This window comes from Schistocerca americana, chromosome 11 (assembly GCF_021461395.2).
Source record: "Schistocerca americana isolate TAMUIC-IGC-003095 chromosome 11, iqSchAmer2.1, whole genome shotgun sequence".
In the NCBI taxonomy this organism is placed as follows: Eukaryota; Metazoa; Arthropoda; class Insecta; order Orthoptera; family Acrididae; genus Schistocerca; species Schistocerca americana.
This window is the reverse complement of record NC_060129.1, coordinates 204,618,200-204,645,973: the sequence shown is the minus strand read 5'-3', so window position 1 is coordinate 204,645,973 and position 27,774 is coordinate 204,618,200. Positions and strand designations below refer to the sequence as shown.

The window sequence follows — 27,774 nt, the reverse complement described above, 5'->3', positions numbered from 1 at the left end:
AAGCTGTCATCAAGGCTAAGGGTGGGCCAACACCATATTGAATTCCAACATTACCGATGGAGGACGCGACGGACTTGTAAGTCATTTTCAGCCAGGTGTCCGGATACTTTTGATCTCACAGTGTACATATGTACTCAGCAAACCACTTTGAATTGCGAAGAGTACGTCCCATCGTACCAGTTATTAAGATTTCTGTTCGCATACGAGGTGTCGTCGGAAAGAACCGGAATTTGTGTTTTTCTCGAAGAATCTTTATTTATTTGTCAACGTCAACTGTATCTGCGTCAGAGTAATCCCCCTCAGCTTTAGTACACTCATGCCGAAGCCTTCTACAGTCTCGGGAGCACTCTTGGAACTCACTTTTACGGTGTTAGTCTCATCTGTGGTGGCAAAACGATGTCCTTTCACGGTTCTCTTTAGCCTCGGAAATAGAAATAAGTCGCAGGGGCCTGTGTCTGGCAAATACAGTGGCTGAGGTGACTTAACGGTTTTGTTTTTTTAGGCAAAAAGTCACAAACAAGCATTGAGGTGTGAGCGGGAGCATTACTGTAATGCAATTTCCAGGAGGAGTTTTGCCACAACTCTGGTCGTTTTCTTCAGATAGCTTCACGGAAACGGCACGTTACTTGCAGACAGTATTGCTTGCTTACTGTACGACCACAAGGCGGGAACTTGTGATACGCCCTATACCACTGCAATAAGAGAAAACACTGGAAAGAAGCATCACATGTGATGGAACTTGTCAATTTTTTTTTTGTCTCGGTCCTTCAAGTAGTTTCCACAGGGACATTTGAGACTCAGTTCCGACGTTACACCTGTATAGCCATGTTTTGTCACCTCTTATAACCACCTTTAGAACTTCTGGATTGTTGTCGATTTCGATCAGCAGCTCCCGAGCCGTCTCTGTGTGCCTTCCTCTTTGTTCGAAATTCCACAGTTTCGGAACAGACTTTGCCGCTTCACGATTTGTGCCCGAGACTTCTGAAAAAGTTGCTCGGCACGAACCAAAGGATATGCCGGCTTCTGATGGTGATTTGGTGATTTTCCAGAACCCTTTTCTTTGCTTCTTCCACATTGTCATCAGTAATTGTTGTGCTATGGCATCCAGAGCAGTCATCATCTTTGATGTCATCTTCATCCATTTTTAAATGTTTGTATCACTCGTCAACTCTTGCCTTACACATAGTAGATTCGGCAAAAGCCACAGTCGACATATCAAATATGGTGCTGCACTTCATTTGATATTTGAAGAACAATTTAATTCAGATCCTTTGATCCACCTTTTTTGTAAGTAAAAATTCTCCTATCACCCGAAAACACACAACCTTTTTGGCTGTCAACAATAAACTAAATATTCAAAATGGCTGAAGATGGAAACATGCAGCAGGAATAGGCATATGAAAAAGATAAAAAAATTGAAAATCGTACGTATAAATCCCGTACAATTACAAAATTCCCGTTACTTTTGTAAAGATGTTTTTATTTGATAATTAGAATAGTTGTAAGTTTAGAATTTTAGCATTGTAACAAGAAAATCAAAAACTTACTTAAGAGTTGACTTTCAATTGACATTTAATGTAAATAATGGACGAAATGCAAAAATTGCGTTTAAGGTATAAAAGCAGGATAAACTTGCTGTCTTAATGTAGGGTTCCATACAAAATTGCAGCCGTAAGAAAGTGCATGTGTATGTATGGTAGTAAGAAAGAAGAAAATGCAAATAGTGACTGCTGATGTTTGATGGGAAAATAACGATTACCAATGTTCCAGGTCACTGTAGAAGGATTTGACAGCAAAATAGCAGCCTACGATGTTCCAGGGTGAAAAAAAGTGTTCGACTGGAAAACTGCAGCTTCCGATTTGCTAATACAGCAGAAATTGTTTTCCGTGTGATAATTGTGGGCCCTGTGAAATTGTTAGGAAAGAACTGAATACACACACGCACATCGCCCGCAGCTGGAACTGAATACACACACGCACATCGCCCGCAGCTGGAAGGTCGAATGCCTGCACGTGTGCTGTAATTAGTCCGGTGTCATCCTCACGATCCCTGTGGAAGCGATACGTAACAGTACGTTTCCAGATTCGTCAGCAAAAGCAGGTTTTAGAAACTTTGTAAGCATGCTCTGCACTAAGATTCTTGCACACTTCAGAATTGTCCCGCCACCTAATCTGCCCTCTCATCTGACACAGACACGGTCGTTTACATCTCCTCTTTGGGACTGGAAACATCAAAAGTGCAGCTGCAGCCCGCGGCTCTCTCGTCACGACCTCTCGCGGGGAGTTACTTCTCGGGTCCCGCAGAATTCCTCACCCTGCCGTTTGTGAATGCTGCAGACATATGCTCTAGCGAGACTCCCGCACACTCAGGGAAAGTACTCGCAGGTAACTGTCGGACGGGGGCTACCGGCCCGGCGAATATTCGCAACCCCCCCCCCCCTCCCTCCACCAGCCCCTAGCCCCCTCCCCTGTGCGGACGACTCTGCGAGTACTGTCTGAAAGTACCGAACTGTCCGGTAGCAAAAGACTGACGTGCGTCCCAGTCTGGAGAATGAAGACTAGGCTAAACCGTCCGGTTTCCTCCTGTGCAGGTCCGGGACGTGGATGATGACGGGGAACGGAGTGATGCACAACGGCTCGACCGTCATCCACGAGTACGGCCAGAACCTGGACCGGCTGCAGGTACGGCGCTGCTCCGCTCCCCGGCCGCACCGGGCGAGCCGAGTCGTCGACGACTGGTAGCTCTGATTTGTAGCAAATACATTTAGAACTGTTCGATTTGCTGTAAGTACCCACTCTCGATTAAGTGCTGAGAATATTGTGTAAGGCATTAAACTGAGGATATATCTATCAATAAGCACACGTTACATCCCCCTCGTGGCTGCACCACGGGGTTTTACAGTAGTTTTCCTTTTAACTGTTAAGGTAGGTGTGTTGTACTCTGTGAGCATCATTGTGCTGGCCGACTAACTACGTGCCTGTGCTTAGAGAAGGACCTTCGCGTGCTCTCACTTTCTCGGGTTCTGTACTTCGGAACCCTTCTGAATTGACTGTGTGAATAAATTCATTTTTTCTAGCCGAGATGTCAAATGCGAGATCTGGTCAAAAAATTCCGGAACATTCGTAATAACGTGCCAGTGGTGTGTTCGAGCAAAATGCAGTTTGGCATCCTTGCACGAGATTTTGTTTACTGTGTAACTGCCCGATGTTTCACTGTTGTCGGTTGTTGTTGTTTGGCGCTGTCTTTAGAGTCGCACAGTTCGCAATTTTTGAGATGGCAGTTAGAGGAATAACGTGTCCACATTAAATTTTGCGTGAAATGCGAGAAAAACTTCACATACACACACAGAGTGATGCAGTAAGCCTACAATGGTGAGTGCTTCAGCCGTACTCGGTGTTAAAAGAAGCTCTCACAGTTTAAAAACAGCTGGACGGAAGTTGAAGGTGACCCTCGTTCGGGACGCCCTTCGACGTCTACCGACTACACTCGAATCGGGAATGTCGACAAAATTGTGCGTGCCAATTGGAGACCGACTGTCCGAGAGATTGCAGAAGAATGTTACACTTCAGTCGGATCGTGTCACGAAATCCTGGCACGGAGTCTCAGAATGCACCGCGTTGCCGTCAAGTTCGCCCCGGGGCTCACAAATCACGACCGGAAAGATGTTCCTTAAGAGAATTGTAGCTGGTGATGAGAAATGGTTAAGGTGTTGAGACTAAGGTTTGATCTTCAGAATGGATCGGCAAAGGTTCTCAATGACAAAAGAAAAGAAGATCATCGAGTCAGGTCAAATGTTGTAATTATGCCGATAGTTGTCTTTGACTTCAGAGAGATCAGTTCTTCGTGAATTTGCGCTCTGGGGACAAACTGTTAATCTATGATACCTTCGGGACACGTTATGGTGCCTGCCAGAAAACGTGAGAAGGGAACACGATAACGCACCCGCACATTCTTCCCTGTTGGTGAGTGACTGCTGCACAAAAAACAAAAACCCTGTGCTGCCTCATCCTCCATTACTGTCCAGTTATCTTTTTATTTTTGTGGCAATCCAACCCTTGGAATAAAAATCTTTAAATAACAGCAAGACAGTCTGTTTTCTCCATTTTGGTGAAGCTATCTGACCGTGAAGCCGCATTAAAAATGTTCCATTCTTTCCTGGAAATTTACCAGATTTATCAAACCACTCTAATAAACAGGAGTTGCTCGTAAACCTATGCGACGGGTATATTTTTATTGGCTTTGAACATGTTGTACTGTAGAGCAAAATAAGACACAAACATTTTATTATATGTGTGGTCCTTGAACATTGTTGAGACAAAACAGATGAAAATAAAAATTCAAATAAAAGTGCTATGGTTTTTAGCGTAAATGACAGCGGTTCCACACAGATTTGTGGGTAAATCAACTTCTTTTTTTTTTTTTTTTTTTTTTTTTTTTTTTTTTTTTTTTTTTTAAATCTACTCCCGCTCCCCACTATTTTGTTTTTCATTTCGACATTTAAGTAATATTAAAATACATACCATCGTGAATACCAAATTCAGTCGTATATGATGAAGTGGTATTCCTAAGAATGACTCTTGTAATGAAATTGCAATCATCCAATGCACTTGGCGTGCAAAATCGAAATGCAGTCAGTTTTTTTTTTTTTTTTAAAAAAAACTTTAAGAATACTGCACGTCATTATTGTATGGATTTACACTAATGTTACAACAATTAATATAATTAAATCTGAAAAAGCTACAACTTTAAAACAAAACAACATAAGAATACACCAAATGTAAAAAAAAATACAACAAAAAATATTTTGTATATCATAAAATTAAAAGTGAGAGATTGTGTGTGTGTGTGTGTGTGTGTGTGTGTGTGTGTGTGTGTGTGTGTGTGTGTGTGTGTGTGTGTGTGTGTGTGTGGGAAAGGGGGGGAAGATTTCTTGGGAAAAAAAACTTTTTCAACCAATCTGTGTGCATAGTTGTAAATTAAAAACCATAGAACTTTTATATGAAGTTCTTTATATGTGTTAAGATTTCAGTGGTATTCATTCAGATATATTAAACTCAATATTTTTCAAGGGGGTGTTTCTCTTCCTTTATTGCTGTACAGAGACGTACACAGGAAATGTTTCTCGTATTTTGCACTACAGTAATACATATTTGACACCAATTAAAACCGAAGTGTATCCCTCGGGTAGGTTTACTTGTTAGTGTAACTGATAGTTGTAGTGTTTTACTTTGCATTTTTTTATGATCTCCAAGTTTGTTTGACAGTTCTGTTAATTTAAACGAGACTTGTTCTAGTAGCCCGTAAGTTTTCCTCCGTAGAACGGACGGACCGAGGACACGACTTGCCCCGTGCCGACAGGTGGGCGACCGCGTGGGCGTGATGCGCACGGAGGAGGGCACGCTGCACTTCTTCGTGAACGGCGTGGACCAGGGGAGTGCGGGGGCGGGCGTGCCGGAGCAGGTGTACGGCGTGATCGACCTGTACGGGCAGGCGGTGCAGGCGACCATCGTCGACCCCGCCCTGGAGCACATGTGCCGCTCCGCCTCGGACACCACCTTCAGCACCACGAACCGCACTGACGCCGCCGCGGCCGGTGACGGAGACGGCACCACCTCGTACAGGTAACGAGCGGGAGCACTCCTCCCGGGAATGGGTGAAAGTGTGCGCCGGACCGGGACTCGAACCCGGGACCTCTCGCTTACTGGGCAGACGCGTCGGCCACTCCTCCGTCCGGACGCAGGTTGTATCGCGAATGCACAGAGTATCTTGGAGCACTCACAGCTTTCTTTCCTTTCTGCTCTCCTCCACCTTCAGTTTACATAATACGTATCACTGCTGTGGATTCTGCATCGCGTCAGTTTATTCGCACAGATCCAATAGAACAGGTAGCACGCATTTGTACAATTGATTTGCCTCAACGGGCAGTGAACCCTCGAACTTCGGTGTGGGTGTACAGTACCATTTGACCTCTGAGCGGGAACCTGAAATTGCCACGTGAGGGGGATGTGGACAGGGACTCGGGCGTAGGTGGCGACGTGTGGGAGAGCGTGCCGAGATAGTGCGTGCATTCACAATCGACACTGTGTTCAGACGGTGCAGTGGTTAATGCCACTGCCTACTAAGTGGCAGATTGCTAGTTTGACTCCCTGTCCGGTACACATTTCACTCGTCACCACCAACTCTCCACAAAGTCCCGGTGCTGCTAATATCGTCTGCTTCTTCCCTTTCCTTTCCTCCTTTTCTTTCCTTTCCTTTTCCATCTCCCCCCTCTCCAACTTCAGTTTACGTAATATCTATCGGAACTGCGGACGTCCGAAAGAACGAGATACCACGCATCCGTGTAAGTGTAGTAAAACTTGTTAAAGGGAAGTGTATCGTGTTCCTGCAGACTGTCGTACGATGGTCGCTTCTCGAGTCTTTTTGAACGACACGCAGATGGCGCTGCAGAGATGTAGCATTACTGTTGATTTAAAACTTGCAGTTGTTATTGCTAGAGCAGTGACAGCTGAGAAATTGGTGGCAGAGTTGCTTTTTTGCAATGCAGTGTTCTACTTCAGCTGGCACGTGTCACTAAAGATACATTCTTTGTTACCTTTTTGTGTATCTCTAACAGGATCTCTCGATTGGCGTGGCAGGCTTCCTTTCCGACTGTGTGATAATTGTTGTCAGGAAACTCGATACGACAACTGAAATTGCTGTTGGAAAAATCTACATAGTTGTTTGACATTTGAAAGGGTGGCCCTCTTTGAATGCTTGAAAAATAGCCAATCACACCGGGAGGAGATTATTTTGACTTTGCTGTGTATGAGGCACTGCCTTTGTACCCATCGTCATTTGCTAAGTGGCGCTACCCCACCACTTAGTGCACATTGCGCCCAAATTTTAACTGTCTGCCACTTCTTGATGGAATGCCTATTTTTTATATATATATTTTTTTTAAACCATTTACATTCCTGTTTGTGTTTGCCATCTGAGTTATCGGCGATCTCTCTCTCTCTCTCTCTCCCCCCCCCCCCCTTCTCCTTTCTCCTTCTGCTTCTTCTTCTTCTTGTTCTTTTTTTTAGCAATATGGCGAAGGACATTTAATTTTCAGTTTCGGACCTCCGTTTCTGTATGGTGTCTTCTTCTTCTTCTTCTTCTTCTTTTTTTTTTTACGTGTGCCTGTTCTTAGCTGTCTTCTATTGTCAATTGTGGCTGACATATAGTCATTTACCTCCTCTCTGTGTTTGTGTTCTATCGTTTTTGACTTGAACGCATATGACCCCAGTTGTTTTTTGCACCCTACAGCAAAACAGAACAAATAAAACGAGCTTCTCTACACCCTCCTCGAAGAACTCTCCCACGAGCTGCTTCCCACACTTCAGAACCCCTTCCTGCACCCGATCTTCGGTTTAAAATTTAATTCCTCTCACGTGTGCCTTCAGGGAGATGAAAAGATGATAATGTGAAGGCACCAAATCAGCAGAATACTGGGGGCAGTTCAGAACACCGTAACCAAACGAGTCCGAGATCGTTTCGACGGCCAGGGCCGTGCGAGAGCGGGCACCGTCGTGCGATGGGCGCACTCCTCTCGTCGACATTTCCGTCGACTCGTTTTGGCTGCTCCTTTTTTTTGTGGTCGTAGGTCCTTTCTCACAGACAAACGTGCAAGGAGGCGACGGACTGTGCTTGCACCAGATTAGGACGACGATGTTCTGCAGGATAATGTCACGAGCCCTAGTACGAGCTCCGGGCGAGTGGCCCTCCGACACGGCGTAAGCCGCAGTAAGATTAAGTGTGTCCTGCGTGACTACCGCTACTGCCCCTGTCACTTGGCAATCCCACGGAAGCCACTTCGAACCTCTGTTGTGGTGTGGATGTGGTGGATGTCTGTACTGTGTTCCGAGACAGTTTGTTATTGTTGGATGCATAGTGTCCATTTACAGACACACAGGACCTTGTTTGCTCCGTTTCAGACAGGAATCCATCACGTGTGTGTGTGTGTCTGTGTGTGTGTGTGTGTGTGTGCGCGCATTAGAGTTGTTGTTGTTGTGGTCTTCAGTCCTGAGACTGGTTTGATGCAGCTCTCCATGCTACTCTATCCTGCACAAGCTTCATCTCCCAGTACCTACTGCAACCTACATCCTTCTGAATCTGCCCAGTGTATTCATCTCTTGGTCTCCCTCTACGATTTTTACTCTCCACGTGATCCCTTGATGTCTCAGAACATGTTATACCAACCAATCCCTTCTTCTAGTCAAGCTGTGCCACAAACTCCTCTTCTCCCCAATCCTATTCAGTACCTCCACATTCGTTATGTGATCTACCCACCTTATCTTCAGCATTCTTCTGTAGCACCACATTTCGAAAGCTTCTATTCTCTTCTTGTCCATACTAGTTATCGTCCATGTTTCACTTCCGTACATGGCTACACTCCATACAAATACTTTCAGAAACAACTTCCTGACACTTAAATCTATACTCGATGTTAACAAATTTCTCTTCTTCACAAACGCTTTCCTTCGTTAGTTCGTGTGGTGTCACCGCCAGACACCACACTTGCTAGGTGGTAGCCATTAAATCGGCCGCGGTCCATTAGTATACGTCAGACCCGCGTGTCGCCACTGTCAGTGACAGCAGACCTAGCGCCGCCACACGGCAGGTCTAGAGAGACTTCCTAGCACTCGCCCCAGTTGTACAGCTGACTTTGCTAGCCATGGTTCACTGACAAATACGCTCTCATTTGCCGAGACAATAGTTAGCATAGCTTTCAGCTACATTTGCTGTGACCTAGCAAGGCGCTGTATTCAATTGATAGTTAATATTACGAAGCATGTACCGTAACGAGAGACGTTCTACAATTGTGGATTAAAGTTAAGTATTATATCAACTACGTACTTCATTTGCAATTCTCAAGATATTGTCCTGTTCCAGACCTCACGCCAGTCAGCGTGTAATTAAATGCGTGCATTTCGGCCTCCTCTAGAAACATCGTGTTGGCTCTTCTGCCAACACAACAGTTCGGTAATTTTCACATCTGTCAACACCTGCTTTCTTTGGGATTGGAATTATTATATTCTTCCTGAAGTCTGAGGGTATTTCGCCTGTCTCATACATCTTGCTCACCAGATGGTAGAGTTTTGTCAGGACTGGCTCTCCCAGGGCCATCAGTATTTCTAATGGAATGTTGTCTACTCCCGGGGCCTTGTTTCGACTCAGGTCTTTCAGTGCTCTGTCAAACTCTTCACGCAGTATCATATCTCCCATTTCATCTTCATCTACGTCCTCTTCCATTTCCAGAATATTGTCCTCAAGTACATCGCCCTTGTATAGACCCTCTATGTACTCCTTCCACCTCTCTGCTTTCCCTTCTTTGCTTAGAACTCGGTTTCCATCTGAGCTCTTGATATTCATACAAGTGGTTCTCTTTTTTCCAAAGGTCTCTTTAATTTTCCTGTAGGCAGTATCTATCTTACCCCTAGTGAGATAAGCCTCTACATCCTTACATTTATCCTCTAGCCATCCCTGCTTAGTCATTTTGCACTTCCTGTTGATCTCATTTTCGAGACGTTTGTATTCCTTCTTGCCTGCTTCATTTACTGCATTTTTATATTTTCTCCTTTCATCAATTAAATTCAATATGTCTTCTGTTACCCAAGGATTTCTACTAGCCCTCGTCTTTTTACCTACTTGATCCTCTGCTACCCTCACTACTTCATCCCTCAAAGCTACCCATTCTTCTTCTACTGTGTTTCTTTCCCCCATTTCTGCCATTTGTTCCCTTACGCTCTCCCTGAAACTCTGTACAACCTCTGGTTTAGTCAGTTTATCCAGGTCCCATCTCCTTAAATTCCCACCTTTTTGCAGTTTCTTCAGTTTTAATCTACAGTTCATAACCAATAGATTGTGGTCATAGTCCACATCTCCCCCTGGAAATGTTTTACAATTTAAAACCTGGTTCCTAAATCTCTGTCTTACCATTATATAATCTATCTGATACCTTCTAGAATCTCCAGGATTCTTCCATGTATACAACCTTCTATCATGATTCTTAAACCAAGTGTTAGCTATGATTAAGTTGTGCTCTGTGCAAAATTCTACCAGGCGGCTTCCTCTTTCATTTCTGTCCCCCAATCCATATTCACCTACTATGTTTCCTTCTCTCCCTTTTCCTACACTCGAATGCCAGTCAGCCATGACTATTAAATTTTCATCTCCCTTCACTATCTGAATAATTTCTTTTATTTCATCATACATTTCTTCAATTTCTTCATCTGCAGAGCTAGTTGGCATATAAACTTGAACTACTGTAGTAGGCGTGGGCTTCGTGTCTGGCTTGGCCACAATAATGCGTTCACTATGCTGTTTGTAGTAGTTTACCTGCATTCCTATTTTTTTTTTTATTCATTATTAAACCTACTCCTGCATTACCCCTATTTGATTTTGTATTTATAACCCTGTAGTCACCTGACCAAAAGTCTTGTTCCTCCTGCCACCGAACTTCACTAATTCCCACTATATCTAACTTTAACTTATCCATTTCCCTTTCTAAATTTTCTAACCTACCTGCCCGATTAAGGGATCTGACATTCCACGCTCCGATCCGTAGAACGCCAGTTTTCTTTCTCCTGATAACGACGTCCTCTTGAGTAGTCCCCGCCTGGAGATCCGAATGGGGGACTATTTTACCTCTGGACTATTTTACCCAAGAGGACGCCATCATCATTTAACCGTACAGTAAAGCTGCATGCCCTCAGGGAAAATTACGGCTGTAGTTTCCCCTTGCTTTCAACTGTTCGCAGTACCAGCACAGCAAGGCTGTTTTGGTTAGTGTTACAAGGTCAGATCAGTCAATCATCCAGACTGTTGCCCCTGCAACTACTGAAAAGGCTGCTGCCCCTCTTCAGGAACCACACGTTTGTCTGGCCTCTCAACAGATACCCCTCCGTTGTGGTTGCACCTACGGTACGGCTATCTGTATCGCTGAGGCACGCAAGCCTCCCCACCAACGGCAAGGTCCGTGGTTCATTGGGGGGGCGCATTAGAGTATTGTGTAAAAATTTAAAGTGAATCAGTCAAGAACTTTTAGATTCTTAGTAATAACATGTCTCCTTTATGCATTACGTATTTCGTGTACAAGATGTTCCTTATTAATGTTTTTAAAAGCCACAAAGTGAAGTAGAAGATGCTGAGATAAGGTATTTAATATAAGACAAACAGGGGCTGCAAATGTCAGGAAATACCCCGAAAGTGGATGTGAAATGTTGAACATGTGACGTCATCAGATGACGTACCTTGCCGAACGTGTAGCAGTTGGGCGTGCCGATCGTGCACTCCCCTATAGGAGGCAGTGCTAGACATTGCACCGCTAGACTGCTGCATTTTTGAACACCTTTCATAAATGTGATCTTTAGTAAATGTAGAAGTTACAATGTTATCTGCCTCAATGTAAACAGGCAAAAGATATTCTAAGTTTGTGTTTCGTTGTTTTTGCCACTTCTCTCTTTCTCTCTCTCTCTCTCTCTCTCTCTCTCTCTCTCTCTCTCTTTCTCTTTCTTTCTCTTTCTCTCTCTCTCTTCTTTCTCTCTCTCTCCTCTTTAATTTCTTTTTACAACTTTAATTTAGTAAGGATGATATAGCTCATTTAGTGGTAGTGATGCAGTTCACAAGCTTATGCCTAATTTCTCGTGATACAATATGTTAGTTTTTTGCTGTGCTGTACTCTGCAGTTAACAGTAGAGACTGCGAGACTGGTAAATAAAATAATGAATATGACCTCACAGTAAACAATTGTCTGAAACAGTGTAAAAGCACAGCACCCGCCAGGCACAGGACTCGAACCTGAGCCCCACACGCTACAGTTGAGCACTCGAGCCCGGTGGCACGCCGACGTGACTATTCGACTCGTATTGGGATGGTCGTGTACGACAGACCGGTAGAAGCATTAACGAGAGTTACCCTGTAGATATTTTTTAAAATGCGTGTATAAAAGCACGTGCATATTCGAATGCAACATTGTCATAATTTCAAAAGAATCAGTGGAGAACTTTCAGAGATTTGAAATTTGAAACAAACATACAGTTACTTTTTTATATCAATTCCGCACATAATTATTACTTATATATGGCACTGTAGTAGGTACACAAAACCGCACATATTCGAATGTGGCATTGTGTCAAAATTTCAAAGCAGTCAGTGAAGAACTTCCATAGATTTGTAAATTTGTACAAATTTACATTTAGATTTGCATTTTCGTTTGTAGAGATTGCAGCAAACACTGTGACACGAAAGCGAGCCAAAAGCCCACGAGGAATGCGAACCTTGTCAGCTCGGTTTAGATATAAATTACAGAACGGTATTCGTCGACGAGCCGAACGTTACAGTCACTGCCCATTGCGAGATCGAATGCCGCGGTGGAGTTGTGGGCATGTGACTCGGTAAGGCGAGCACGAGGCGTTACCCGAAACCTCCCGAAGTGTGTTTGTAGGCAGCTGGTGAAGTCTCCCTAGTACAACAAAATGCCACCAGGAGGCACCTCGTGCACAGTGGCAGCTCTTGCAAAATTTCAACAGGTGTCCTAAAACCTGGTGGCCTGTAGCCTTCTGACTGAGAGGGTAGTGATCATAACAAAATTGAATACGTTAAACCGAACCGTCCAACTATATGTAAATTTTCTAATTAATAGTTTAACACTGTGAAGAAGGGAAAAAAAGGCAACTTTGGGACTCGAACCTGAGCCAACGAATTGCCAGTCAGTGTGGTTGACCATTGGGCTATGGAACTGACGAGTGAACCACTGTTCAAAAATCCCTCACACTTTGCGTGTAAATCTTTAAAGAACTTAAGCGCTATTGATCTGTATACGTGTCCCGTTCTGCCGACTTTCTCACTGCTGCAGACAAGATACTTCCGTATCTCAGTCAATAAAAATGTTTTAGAACATTTATCGTACAATATAAGTGCCTCTTTGTGCGCTACATTTGCAAAAGACCTCATTTCAATATACTGAACCGTTCACGAAATATGACAATTATTGTGACAACACAATTTCAGATGCACGGGGACGAAATGGGAGTGTTGTGAGACATTGTTCACCGGATATAAAAACCGATATCTCCAGAATGAAGTGGGGGGTATTATTCCGCTCTCAATTATAAATAAAATTTCAAAATATTATCTACATTTCGTACACCGCAATATGTGGGTTAAAATCGACTGTATGCGGAGTTTACTCCTTGCTCAAATATTTTGCAGTGTACGGTTTTCAGCCCATACTTGCACAGTACACTATGCAGATTTGAGTTACTTCAGAAGTTAGAATTTACACAGAAAAACCAGAATTTCGCTCATTAGTGTTCATCAAGAAAAATCAGATATTTGCAGGTTAGTCTTTAAGAGTCATCTGTGATTACCTTCCGGCTCGCATCTATCTAGAGCACCTACTACATACGTTCTACTGTCGCGGTGGCCGAGCTCCGAATGTGATTTGCCCCCCACAGAGTAATTCTTCTAGTCCCCAAAATACGTGTGGACGTTCTGTCATCTGATCGGCTGAGAAACACCTCAGCTGCTCCGATATCAGAACTGAGATGTGCTATTTTGTGCCTTTTACATTGGACCGATCAAAACCGAATAGCTTTACTGAGCAATTCGTTAAATGAACAAATTTAGAAAACCCATAGATATCGTAACTCCTACTCTAAACAACTAAATTATCGTAAGTATTATTTTCTTATAAATTTTCCCTGGGCTTATGACTCAGATGTGCTGTCGAGAAGCGATTCTCGTACCGACATACTTCATTAATAGACGTGGCAGTATTCGTTTATTGTACTCAAACTAGCTGAGAATAATGGTGTTGCATGGATCAGAATATGTGGCACGGGAGACGGCCTGAAAATGTTCTAGATGTGAGATATGAGAAGCATACAGATGCATATCTCATTAAGGGTATTACAAAAGCAGTTGTTTTGTTAGTAAGGCAGCTCGGTCGCAATGCGTAGCAGTGGGTGAGTGTGGTGGGCAAAAATGCACGAAATGTGGAGCAGTAAATGCTCTTAGCTAAAGCTAAATAATATACACTGAAGAACAAGAAGCTGATACAACTGCCTAATATAGTGTAAGGCCTCTGCAAGCACGCAGAAGTGCTGCAACACGACATGGCGTGGACTCAGCTAATGTCTGAAGTAGTGCTGGAGGGAATTAACACCACGAATACTCCAGGATTGCCCATAAGCCCGTAAGAGTACGAGGAGGTGGAGATCTCTTCTAAACAGAATGTTGCAAAGCGTAGCAATTCAGGACGTGTGGGGTGTCGCATTGTCCCGCTGGTATTGCCAGAGTCTGTCAGAATGCACAATGGACACGAATGGATGCATGTGATCAGACAGGATGCTTATGTACGTTTCACCTGTCAGAGTCGTGGCTAGAAGTATCGGGGGCCACGTAACACTCCAATTGCGCACATCCTACATCATCACATAGCTGCTAGCAACAGTTCCCAGCTGACTTGTAGGGTCCACGGATTCGTGAGGTTGTCTCCATACCCGTACACATCCATCTGTTCGATACAATTCGAAACGATGCTCGCCCGACCGGGCAACATGTTTCCAGTCATCAACAGTCCAATGTCGGTGTCGAAGGGCCAGGTGGGGCGTAAAGCTTTGTGTCCGTGCAGCCATCGAGGGTACACGAGTGAGCCTTCGGCTCCAGAACCCTGTATCGATGATGTTTCGTCGAACGATTCACACACTGACACTTGTCGATGGCCCAGCATTGAAATCTGCAGCAGTCTGTGGAAGGGTTCCACTTCGTTAGTCACTGGTCCCATTCTTGCGGGTTTTTTTTCCAGCCGCAGCAATGTCTGAGATTTGACGTTTTACCGGATTCTTCATATTCGCGGTACACTCGTGAAATGGTCGTACGGGAAAATCCCCTCTTCATCACTACATTGACGTTGCTGTGTTCCATCGCTCGTGTGCCGATTATAACACTACGTTCAAACTCACTTAAACCGTGACAACCTGCCATTGTAGCAGCTGTAACTGATCTAACGACTGCACCAGACACTTGTCTTATACAGGGCGTTACAAAAAAGTACAGCCAAACTTTCAGGAAACATTCCTCACACACAAATAAAGAAAAGATGTTATGTGGACATGTGTCCGGAAACGCTTAATTTCCATGTTAGAGCTCATTTTAGTTTCGTCAGTATGTACTGCACTTCCTCGATTCACCGCCAGTTGGCCCAATTGAAGGAAGGTAATGTTGACTTCGGTGCTCGTGTTGACATGCGACTCATTGCTCTACAGTACTAGCATCAAGCACATCAGTACGAAGAATCAACAGGTTAGTGTTCATCACTAACGTGGTTTTGCAGTCAGTGCAATGTTTACAAATGCGGAGTTGGCAGATGCCCATTTGATGTACGGATTAGCACGGGGCAATAGCCGTGGCGCGGTACGTTTGTATCGAGACAAATTACCAGAACGGAGGTGTCCCGACAGGAAGGTGTTCGAAGCAATCGAGCGACGTCTTAGGGAGCACAGAACATTCCAGCCTACGACTCGCGACTGGGGAAGAGCTAGAACGATGAGGACACCTGCAATGGACGAGGCAATTTTTCGTGCAGTTGACGATAACCCTAATGTCGGCGTCAGAGAAGTTGCTGCTGTACAATGTAACGTTGACCACGTCACTGCATGGAGAGTGCTGCGAATGGTTCATCCACAATGTGTCAATCCTCATTTCAGTGCAAATGTTCTCTTTACGGATGAGGCTTCATTCCGACGTGATCAAATTGTAAATTTTCACAATCGACATGTGTGGGCTGACGAGAATCCGCACGCAGTTGTGCAATCACGTCATCAACACAATTTTCTGTGAACGTTTGGGCAGGCACTGTCGGTGATGTCTCGATTGGGCCCCACGTTCTTCCACCTACGCTCAATGGAGCACGTTATCATGATTTCATACGGGATACTCTACCTGTGCTGCTAGAACACGTGCCTTTACAAGTACGACACAACACGTGGTTCGTGCACGATGGAGCTCCTGCACATTTCAGTCGAAGTGTTCGTACGCTTCTCGACAACAGATTCGGTGACCGACGGATTGGTAGAGGCGGACCAATTCCATGGCCTCCACGCTCTCCTGACCTCAACCCTCTTGACTTTCATTTATGGGGGCATTTGAAAGCTCTCGTCCACGCAACCCCGATACCAAATGTAGAGACTCTTTGTGCTCGTATTGTGGACGACTATGATACAATACGCCATTCTCCAGGGCTGCATCAGCGCATCGGGGATTCCGTGCGACGGAGGGTGGATGCACGTATCCTCACTAACGGAGGACATTTTGAACATTTCCTGTAACAAAGTGTTTGAAGTCACGCTGCTGCGTTCTGTTGCTGTGTGTTTCCATTCCGTGATTAATGTGATTTGAAGAGAAGTTATAAAATGAGCTCTAACATGGAAAGTAAGCGTTTCCGGACACATGTCCACATAACATATTTTCTTTCTTTGTGTGTGAGGAATGTTTCCTGAAAGTTTGGCCGTACCTTTTTGTGACACCCTGTATAGGTGTTGCCGATTGCATTGCCATATTGTGCCCGTTTACATCTCTCTGTATTTGAATATGCATACCTATACCAGTTTGTGTGGTGCTTCAGTGTATGACTTGTAAACTGTATTGTACATGTGAAAATGTTTGTATTGTTTCACTCGCAATGTAATGTAATGGTGATACAGTCCTCAAAGTGTTTCATTCATACTGTGATGGGTGGAAGTGGGTGATTGTTGTTGGCAGATATCTCAGTGTAATGTGCAATGTGGAGCACTTAGTCATTGTAGAAAAAGGTACCCTCCATACTGGCATAAAAATTACATGACACAGAAATATTTAATCTCGGGCAACACCACAGGGCCAATGGTAATTTAGCAATGTTGTGTTAACATAATACTATTTAAATGAAGCTGGAACGAAATGGAACTTACTTTGTTTCATTAGGCATTAGTGAAATGTATGACGAAAATGCGCTAAATTACGAAAAGTATTATACTCGTGAAGAATAAGCAAAATGTTTATCCGAAATAACTGTGGTGTTCCATTTGATTATTCGTTGGTTACTTTAGAATATTTTTATCTTTGTCCATCTGGGTTTTTTTATTTTTTGTATATTTTTTTTATCCCTGTCGATTGTCTGTAAAGCGTGATTGAGAGAAACATTACTGAGAGATTAAAAACTGATCTATTCGTTATTATATGTCCCTTTTGAAGTCCGAGTGAAGTAACAAACACATTTTCACACGTACAGTTAGGTTCGTAAGCCACAGTGTGTATAGCTTTTCGTAAGAGTAATTAGTGGTCCATATTTCGTGGATTTTGCCCACCACCTTCACCGACAGCCGTACACTGCAACCGAGCTCCCTTACTAACAGAACGAGCCTGAGGGCCGACTCCCACCACAACCACGAGTGGGAGTGGCACTGCGTGGTCACAGCAAAATTTCTGTCGGTACTTATACACGTGAGCCTTTGTGTGTAGATGTAGATAAACTGTGCACTGACAGTAATAAGTAAACAGTTACGTCAGTAATAGTCAATAGAAGTCATAGTTGCAGAAAAAGAAGTTTCATTTCATTATTTTGACTACTTAAAATTTCATAATCTGTACGTAGCAACACTGTTTGGCTACAGCCATCACTGTTAGGAGCTGCTGCCGGATTGCGGTGCACGTCTGTTATGGAACCTGTGATTCGCCGTCTGTACAGAGCTGTCTGCTCTCGTCCGACTCCTGCGGGCACGAGGTGAAGGTGCCGAGTCCCATCACGTGTGTGTCTCGGTCACCAAATTGGCCAAATCTGAAACCGACAGGAGACGTCTGGGAAGGTACGGGGCACGAGGTCCGTGTCTGCAGACCATCGGCCCGTAATAATCGGGGAATTGCGTGACCTGTGTGTAGGTATCCTACGACGCGGACCTCTGTAAACTTAAGGAGGATTCGTCGAATCCGCGCTACGCGGTATCGCCGCCGTTTTGTGTGTGAAAGGTGGACCCGTTTGCTACCGAGCTGGCGCTAACAATATTTTGTTTCACTGGTGTGTGTTCAGTTTTATAACCATCAGAATCTTCACCACCAGTCCAGTTGCAGCTGCTGAGGATTCGAGTCCCGACAGTGTGAGATCTGTCACTCACGGTCTCTCGGTTCTACCCGCAGCGACCTGCGCTTCCGGCACTCGCACGGCAAGAAGGCGCGGCTCTCCAACGGCGGCACGACGGCTTCGCGGCCCCGCGCGTTCGGGGAGTTCAACGACGCCATCTTGGTGAGCAACCGCCCGCTGAGGGACGACGAGATCTTCGAGGTGGTCGTGGAGAAGACTGTGGACTGCTGGCTCGGTTCCATAGAAGCCGGTGAGTCCGCACTCCGTAGTCTCCGGTAGTGAGAGCTGCGCTGTGACATTTGCTGTCAGGTGGAAATTGCACTTGTGTGGATCGCTCAAAATATGCACGGAACTAGTAAATCTGTCAGAAAGAAGCTTTTGCCGAGTTATAGCGGGCTCTTTGGTGAATTTTCTGACGTTCGGCAGGTGTATGAACTCCGGACTTTCCACTATGGTAGTTACACGGACCGTCCAAAATTAAGCATTTTCGTACGTTCGGTAGGTAGGTCTGACGGTTGTGGGACTTGACGGCGGGCCAGGGTTTTGCGGTGCTTTACTGTCTTACTATTTGACAGAGTTCCACAGGTGTTGTCATCCGAGTTATCTTTTAAGGCTTCTTTTTACAAATGTCACAGTAAAAGTAGATAGCTCCATTAAAAAAAGTATTTGTAATAATTTGACAGGAATAAATGTTAAAAATGACTTCCATACATGAGAAAATTGACCACATTGTCCACTGTATCGTAGCAAAAATCACATCTCGATATACGACTGTTATTCGGAATGTGAGGTCCGAATCGCCAAAGGTAACTGAATGTCGTGCAAACATTGAAGAAGACACAGACTTCTGGCATGCCTCGCTTGTCGGACGGCGCCATTTACATTCGTATTGTCGGAGTGTACAGCCGAGGCACGTACCGGCACCTTTGTCGTGACAGGTGGCGGTGAGTAAGCAAGCTAATGGGCTTACAACAACGTCAGTTGTCCACGTGTGTCTCCCTTTTTTGATGAGCTAGTATAACAGTAGGGGGGAGGGGGGGGGGAGATTATAGGGTTGCCACAAGTTTGGGAAATGAGAGGGAATATCGGGGAATTTAAAATGTGTTGGGGAAATGTCAGGGAATTAAAAAAACAAAGGGAAAAAAAGAAAAAGAAAAACACTGTAAAAGTCTCATTTTTGTCTCGGTAGATGAAATGGTTTGTTTATTGAGATGTCTCAAATCGTTGCACAGCTTTAGTACGTGCACTGCTTCCCTGCTCCCACATTCCCACTGCTCCTCCCCTTCCTACCACTCCCCTAAGCTTGCGCTCGCTGCTGCCACCACTTCTCGCCACTCGCCCCACAGCTGCCGACGAGAGGCAGGGAGTAGCAGCCGACTGAGACAGACGCGTCAGCAGGGAAGTAACCGCTTTTGTGACATTTACGAGTTCCTAACCGGGAGTGAATCTTATTTTGTCATCTGTGTGCCTTAATAGTTTCTGCGTGTAAATTTAATATCTAACTGGTGCAGTTCTCACATTTTCGTTTGTGTCGGAAAGTAAACCGATTTTGTGACATACCGTATTTACTCGAATCTAAGCCGCACTTTTTTTCCGGTTTTTGTAATCCAAAAAACCACCTGCGGCTTAGAATTGAGCGCAAAGCAAGCGGAAATTCTGAAAAAAGTTGGTGGGTGCCACCACAACTTACTTCTGCCGTCGAATATATGTAGCGCTACACAAGCATGCTTTGTAGGCACAAAGATAAATACTGGCGCCAAAACCTCTGCGTCAGTAAATAAATTAAAAAAAAAAGGTGGAAGACGAGCTATTTTCTCCGCCCCGACTTTCGCCACTGCATTTTCATACATTATCCAACGAAGTAAATACAAATTCCATATTGTTCATCTTCAAATGTATCAGCATTTCAATGTACTACGAAAACCGACTGGCAAGACTTTTTGGGATGTTTGTCAATATGGCCAACTCTACGTTCTGAATTTTTCCTATCTGTGAGAAGAGATGGTTGCTAATAGGAACTTTTATAAATTGTGAATCACATGCAGTATTCTCGTCACCATAAGAATAATACGCATATAAACATTTTGCCATGTATTGTTTCATGTTTGCTGCTATCTCATTTAAATCTGTCTGCCTAATAAACTACGAAACTAGAGTGAGACAACAGCAAACGCGGAAGAATATACATATCATGTCATGTTTATATTCGTATTATTCTTATGCTTAATAGTGATACAGTCAGAAATGAAGCACGGCAATTGACTAGATTTTTAAATCTAAGATGACTCTAATTTCTGTGTAGAATGTAATGTACAAAAGAGGCGTCTGCAAGGATTTTCAAACGGAGAAAAATTTTCGTTAAGCTCTTGTTCAGAACATTTTCTATCATACGCAGTCTATTATTTGGTTCTTGTTGATCATTATCAAAGAAAGCAGCAGTGTAAGTAACAATAAATAGCAGTTTCTTGCCATTGTTTCGCTAATGAGACGATTCCTCTCTCGTATAGTCTGTCGGTAAACTGAAGAGTGAGCGCGCGAGTCCCCACTCTGCCTACCCTGCTACGTCACATGGCGCTTCTACAGGCTGTTCCACAACGTAGTACCGGCCCTGCCGCGGCGCGCGCTTAAAACCTGTGACGACGCCGTGTACACATACGTCCCGTCTGCGTTTATTTTTAGACAAATGCGTTAAGATTATAAGGAAAACAAAACATTATAGAGTAAATAATATTAACGTAAGAACGGAAGTCAGGATTCTACTACAAACATAGAACCGAATGCCTATTCATATGAATGTATGTTCCTCTATTCGTAAGACGAACCAGATATAGTGCATCAGTCTGTAGAATTTAAGGCTTGTTCTTACTTCGTGTTTCTACTAAAAGGTAGAAGTTTTCTTTGAAGGGCTGCCTTAAAACTTAACAATTCTCGCAACACGAAGAGTGCTTAAAAAGTAACCAGAAATTTATAATTACGTGTGTTGTATTAGTTCGATTCGCACTGCTTTTTTTGTCATTGTCTTCCTAAACACGTCTGAAAAGTATTTCCAGGTAAATCCAATTTCACGCAATGTCTTGTGTAAAACATCTTTCTGCAACGAAAATGTATCTTTTGTTTCACGCTCTACCGTATCTTCCTTCGCCGTCGGCGTTGTCGTTGTTACCGTGAGACACCGTTATACCAAGAGGAAAGGCGCGTCGATCTTAGAGCATGAGATATGATGACCTTAAGCCATTGACAACACACAACGGTCACGGTAGCACCTGATTCCAGAATAGCTGCAGTAGTTAAGATCTACGAACTATCCCCTGTTGAACAGGTCCCCAAAACTTAACTCGTAACGAGATCCCTTCAAAGCAAATTGTCATAACGATCGTCTATAAAGGCTTCGTACAACGAGAATAAATGTTACGGTTTATGGAATAATAACAGATACGACCAAACTGTCTTGTCTCTTCTGCTTTATTTAACATAACTTCGTTCACAGTTTCATTTCGCATTCACCACTCATTCACCGAAACCCTTTGATGAACAGTTTTGGTTGCATAACACCAACAGTCAATGATAATGATACAGCTTTTCTCCTTTTTATAAATTGAAGCCCGCTCTCCGTGATATAATAAAAAAAACCGGTCTCAATACCGCGTGCCTCGTGAGACGCGAATAGACTTATCCTGGAATTGACCACCCTGTAGGTGTACTCAATTTAATGACCACATTTCACTGTCCGCTATTTCGCGTAACTGAATGTCCATTTGTTAGTCTGATTATACACTGTAGCTATTTAAAATTCGCCCCTATATTTTTCACAACGCACAATTAGCACTTCGTTACTTGTTTTCTTTTTTTTTTTTTCTTCTAAGAGTAAACGGAAAAAAAAGACGCCGTATCATCGGCTTAGTCGATATAAAGCAAAACACCTTAATATGCCCAATTTTACCTCTTCTTATATGATCGGCTACCTTACTCATTAATTTATTACATATTATTTCCAATAACGCTAGACAGGTATCGCCGTTATATTGTAATTGTATTCAAAAGCATGTTACTACTATTATGACCGACCAAATCGTAACAAATCGCGCGGCGTGCGTTTTTAACGAAAACTTTACGCTATTGAAGTTCCGTTACAGCTGTCTTGACTCGTAATGTTACAACGCCAGTGAGTAATTTCCGTAATGTGGGCATTATTTTTCGGTTTATGTAAAAGTCCTCCATCGTTTGTCAAATGACCGATTTTGTGAAACTGTCTATAACAATGGGTTTCCTCCCTAAATTATTAGTTTTCCTTTGCAGCGATTCCAGTAAACCAAGCACCTTGTTTTCGCGTACCTTCCTTATGCGTCCTATTTTGGCGAGGCTGACGTGTGCATAAACTGCAGCCCTTTGATTGGGACTGGTAATATTAGCCAACCGTTCTTTTTGTGTAGCCTCCTTTAAACACAAGCTGTAATAACGTTAGAGACGATCGAACTCTCGTTCTGCGCAAGTATCTTCTTCGTATTCTGCACATTTTCTTGCAAATGCAGGGCGATTATCCGTCACTTCCGGATACTGAAGTATATCAGTGAGTTCACAGAGTCAACTGACTGAGATTGGCAACTAAGATCCCACGAACAGAAACGACGTATATGACTGCACGCCGAAGTAGACTGCTAGATAGGTAATGGGCAACTGATTTTGGGTTGCCCTGTAGGCCAGTGGCAGGTTTCTTCCGGGAAAGGCCACTTCCCCCACCAAAAGTGCTGCTCGTTCTTGAGTTTACAGACAGACTATAGCAGTAGCAGTAGCGGTAGCGCGCACAAAAGGAAGCCATGCCGCGAGCGGCAACAGGCCGCAAACACGCACTATCAGAATGCGACAAACAATGCATGGCACAGTACAGTAAAGCATTTTCAGCTTAGAGTGACGGAAACACCTATAACAAAGAGAACGGCACTTATCAGATCAAAGAAAAATAACCAATCGATTCAAACCAGACGAAGCGCGTGGAAAAGGAAGGGTACCCGTATAAATACGGACGGAGCGCCTGACGCATAGCAATGGCTACCTGGTAAAGCTTTACTGCTAAGCTTACGACTCGAACCAAACTACTGTAGCTGTATCGTCATTCATTCGACCTAAATTGTGTTTCATATTACAATGGACCAACTTTGTTTCGATTTGGAGATGCGGCCCATAATTTTTCTCTCCCCTTGAATTTCAAGTCTCAAATTTCAGGTGCGGCTTAGATTCGGGAAATTTTTTTTTTCTCGATTTCGAGTCTCATTTTTCAGGTGTGGCTTAGATTCGAGTGCGGCTTAGATTCGAGTAAATACGCTATTACAAATTTCTGATCAGGGGCCATTATTTAGTTTCACCCGAGTGGTTTGGTAGTTAGGTTTTTCAATATCTGTGTATTATTAGACACAGTTCCTGCGTTTTCTTCAGGGTCTACTGTAGAGTTGTGCAGTATGTGCCAATAGTTGTGCAGCATGTGCCAATAGTCCATTTATCTGCATAGTCCAGTTTTGCACAGACTTCAGTACTGACAGGGACTGTGATTGTTGTGTGCAGATGCGAGCCGAGTTGGTGACACTTTGCTCTCAGCTTCAGGCTGTGATGGCTTCGGTTACACAGCTTGAGGCTGCAGTGGATGGGCACCAGTGCTGTGCGAAGGCCGTGGGGATCCAGCGGACGTCCGGCACGTCAGAGTCCTCCTATCGGTGCTCACCGGTGGCCAACCCAGTTACTGCTCGCACTGAGGCTGGGCTGTCACCTGTGGTAGAGTGGGAGGTCGCCCCGGGTGGCAAAAGACTTCCCGGGCGGCCGCACGTAAGGCCTCCTTGGTTTGTCTGACAAACGCGTTCCAGGTGCCGTCTGTGGCTGACACTGTCGCTCAGCCAGATGCTGTCGCCTGTCCTGTTTCAGAGGAAACCACTCGGCCTGCGAGATCTGGACAATCGCAGAGGGTGGAATTGTTGGTAGTTGGGAGATCCGACATTAGTCACTTTGTGGGGCCACTTAGGGAAACCGATGTGCACTCTGTGTGCATACTGGTTGGACTCATTCCAGATGTGGGAAGGGTCTTCCCGGATGCCGTGAAGAGCACAGGGTGCAGCCAACTGCAGGTGGTTGCTCACATCGGTGATGTGTGTCACTTTGGATCAGAAGACACTCTCCCTGGTTTCGAGCGGCTAACAGAAATGATAAAGGCTGCCAGGCCTGCTTCCAAGATGAAAGCAGAGCTCACCATCTGCAGCAAAGTCGACAGGACCGATTGCGGGCCTCTGGTACAGAGCTGAGTGGAGGGTCCGAATCAGAGGCTCGGACGGTTCTGCGACCTTGTGGGCTGCAGATTCCTCGACTTGCGCCAGAGGGTGGTTGGCTGAATAGGTCGGGTGTCCACTATACGCAGGAGGCGGCTACTCGGGTAGCGTGGGCTGTGTGGTGTGGACTGGGCTTTTTTTTAGGTTAGAAGGTCTCGGGAAAACACGAGAAGGGCTTCAGTCACAAAGGGTGCAGGCTGAACACAGGAAAAACGTAGATACAGGAACCATTGGTATAACAGTTGTAAATTGTCGTAGCTATGTTGGGAAAGTACAAGAGCTACAAACGCTAATAGAAAGCACTGATGCTCAAATCGTTATAGGCAATGAAAGCTGGATGAATATAAGTTCAGCCGAAATTTTTGCGAAGAACCTGACGGTGTTCTGAAAGGATAGGCCAAACACGGTTGGCAGTGGCATGTTTCTTGCTATTAGAAGTAGTTTAACTTGTTACGAAGTTGAAGTAGATACTTCCTGTGAGTTAGTATGTGCAGTTGAAAGATTTAAACCAAATAAATTAACAGTGGAGCTGATCCTCCTTGGTACTCAAAACGGGTTAGAACACTGTTGTAGAAACATCGAAACGAACATGCCAAATTCAAACAGACGCAAAATCCCCCAAGATTGGCGATCCTTTACAGAAGCTCGAAATTTAGTGCGGACTTTAATGCGAGTTGCTTATAACAGTTTCCACAATGAAACTTCGTCTCAAAACCTGGCAGAAAATCCAGAGAGATTCTGGTCATTTGTGAAGTATGTTAGCGGCAAGAAACAACGAATGCCTTCTCTCCGCGATAGGAATGGAGATACTATCGAAGACAGTGCTGCCAAAGCAGACTTACTAAACACAGCCTTCCGAAATGCCTTCACAAAAGAAGACAAAGTAAATATCCCAGAATCCGAATCAAGAACATCTGTCAACATGAGTAACGTAGAAGTAGATATCCTCGGAGTAGTGAAGCAACTTAAATCACTTAATAAAAGCACGTCTTCTGGTCAAGACTGTATACCAATTAGGTTCCTTTCGGAGTATGCTGATGCATTAGCTCCATACTTAACAATCGTATACAACCGTTTTCTTGACGGAAGATCTGTACCCAAAGACTGGGAAGTTGCACAGGTCACACACATATTCAACAAAGGTAGTAGCAATAATCCACTAAATTACAGGCACGTATCATTAATGTTGATATGCAGCAGGATTTTACAACATATATTGTGTTCGAACATTATGACTTACCTCGAAGAAAATGGTCTATTGACACACAGTCAACAGGAGTTTAGAAAACGTCGTTCCTTTGAAACACAACTAGCTCTTTATTCACTTGAAGTGTTGAGTGCTATTAACAAGGGATTTCAGATCAATTCCGTATTTCTGGATTTCTGGAAGGCTGTTGATGTTAGTACTGAAGATTTTTACTCACATATTTAGAAATATGGAAGTCCTTACATTTTGGTCAACATAGGGATTTACATTCCCTTGTGATCTCAAAATCTGTCAGGGAAAAATCCTATAACTTGTCTGGAAATCAGAGAAATATGAGAATTTCCCGTGGAAACTTACGGCAACCCTGGATTAGATCCCTGCCGTACGCCTCTTTCAATCTGAGCAGTCTCAGGCACTTCACCCTCGAGCAGGTAGGCCCGTGTATAAAGTGCGCCAACCGCAAACGAAATCGTTTTGGACCGCTCCAGTGTTGTTTCAGAAATGCGAGTCGACACAGATTCCTCCGGTATTGCTTCAACTAACACAGTGATGAATTACATCGTCGTATGTCCGATTGAGCAGCAGTAACATAAAATAAAACTGCAAGATGAGTGAGAAAAATTTATTATCCGTGCAAGAAAAATACCCAGATTACCGGCTGACAACACAGTCTCGCAGTGAGGCAGTTCTCTAAGAGACGATTAGTAATCAAATAAGCGTCAGCCGGGGTTCTGATGCAACTGCGCTGTTTAATGCATAAAGTGGCTCATTACTGAGAGATAACTCTTGTGCGTGGCAGCAGAGCGATTCATTTCATGGTTGTTTACCTAAACAGCATGTTAGCTCATATTACAAAATTTATTTTATTGTTGTTTAATTAAACCGAAATTAAACTGTGATTTTGCTCATCCACATTTAATTTGGTAACGTAAAGAAGGCTATTATTTAGACACGTTACTAAGTACGCCACACGCCCGCTCGTGTTACGAAAGCGGCACGCCTTCCAGAGGGGTATGCGTGCGAGTTGCCATTAGCGGAGAACGTTCGGTTTGCAGGGGTAACGTCTGTACGGCCGGACGAGCTGGAGCTACCGTGCACGATGACGGACCTGGAGCACGGGACGTGGATGCTGTCCGGCAGCAACGTCATGGTGGATGGCGTCGTGCTGCGCAAGGACTACCCTTGCGACCTGGACGAGGTGGTCGTCGGCAACAGAGTGGGTCAGTATCGTCCACTCAGTGGTGTCTGTCAGCAATCTTTTCGTTCAGCATATTTTGTATTTGCACTTCAGTGACATTCTCATAATTTCTGGTATAGGGATGAATGAATTTTCGTGAAATAAAAACACTGAAGTTGCATCCTTATTTCTTTCTTCCTTTATTTATTTATTTCTTCTCCTTCTCCTTCTCCTTTTTCTTCTCCTTCTCCTTTTTCTTCTCCTTCTCCTTTTTCTTCTCTTTCTTCTCCTTTTTCTTCTCTTTCTTCTCCTTTTTCTTCTCTTTCTTCTCCTTTTTCTTCTCTTTCTTCTCCTTTTTCTTCTCTTTCTTCTCCTTTTTCTTCTCTTTCTTCTCCTTTTTCTTCTCTTTCTTCTCCTCCTCCTTTTTCTTCTCCTCCTCCTTTTTCTTCTCCTCCTCCTTTTTCTTCTCCTCCTCCTTTTTCTTCTCCTCCTCCTTTTTCTTCTCCTCCTCCTTTTTCTTCTCCTCCTCCTTTTTCTTCTCCTCCTCCTCCTCCTCCTCCTCCTCCTCCTCCTCCTTTTTCTCCTCCTCCTCCTCCTCCTCCTCCTCCTCCTCCTCCTTTTTCTTCTCCTCCTCCTCTTTTTTAAGTTTTCTGAGGTTAATGTTTAATTTCTGAAAAAAGATACACAATTAAATTCCTTTGATCATACACAGTGTAGTATGTACCACATCTATGATGAGCCAACTCTTAATGATTAGTAAACCTTCTCATAACATCAGTTACAGTCTCAGTTTCAAAGGTTTTGACTTGTTATTTTCTGATTATTTAGTAAAGGCTCTCTATTTTGCAAATTGCATTATTTTGTGGCTGTTGACTGTCAGTTAGCTAAAACGGTGCAGTGTCGCCACGATCTTGTAAAACCACATGAAAAAAAAAGAACAGA

The 27,774-nt window shown here is 44.0% G+C and overlaps 1 protein-coding gene across 1 annotated transcript in view; it reads left to right on the top strand.

Annotated features, from left to right (window-relative positions):
• LOC124553563 (neuralized-like protein 4) overlaps positions 1-27,774 on the top strand; it is a 282,401-nt gene that overhangs the window by 92,044 nt on the left and 162,583 nt on the right. The window contains exons 12-15 of the mRNA XM_047127409.1: positions 2,592-2,682; positions 5,360-5,622; positions 18,197-18,390; positions 26,711-26,875. Coding sequence (XP_046983365.1) covers positions 2,592-2,682; positions 5,360-5,622; positions 18,197-18,390; positions 26,711-26,875 — 713 coding nt within the window. The remainder of the gene's footprint in view (positions 1-2,591; positions 2,683-5,359; positions 5,623-18,196; positions 18,391-26,710; positions 26,876-27,774) is intronic.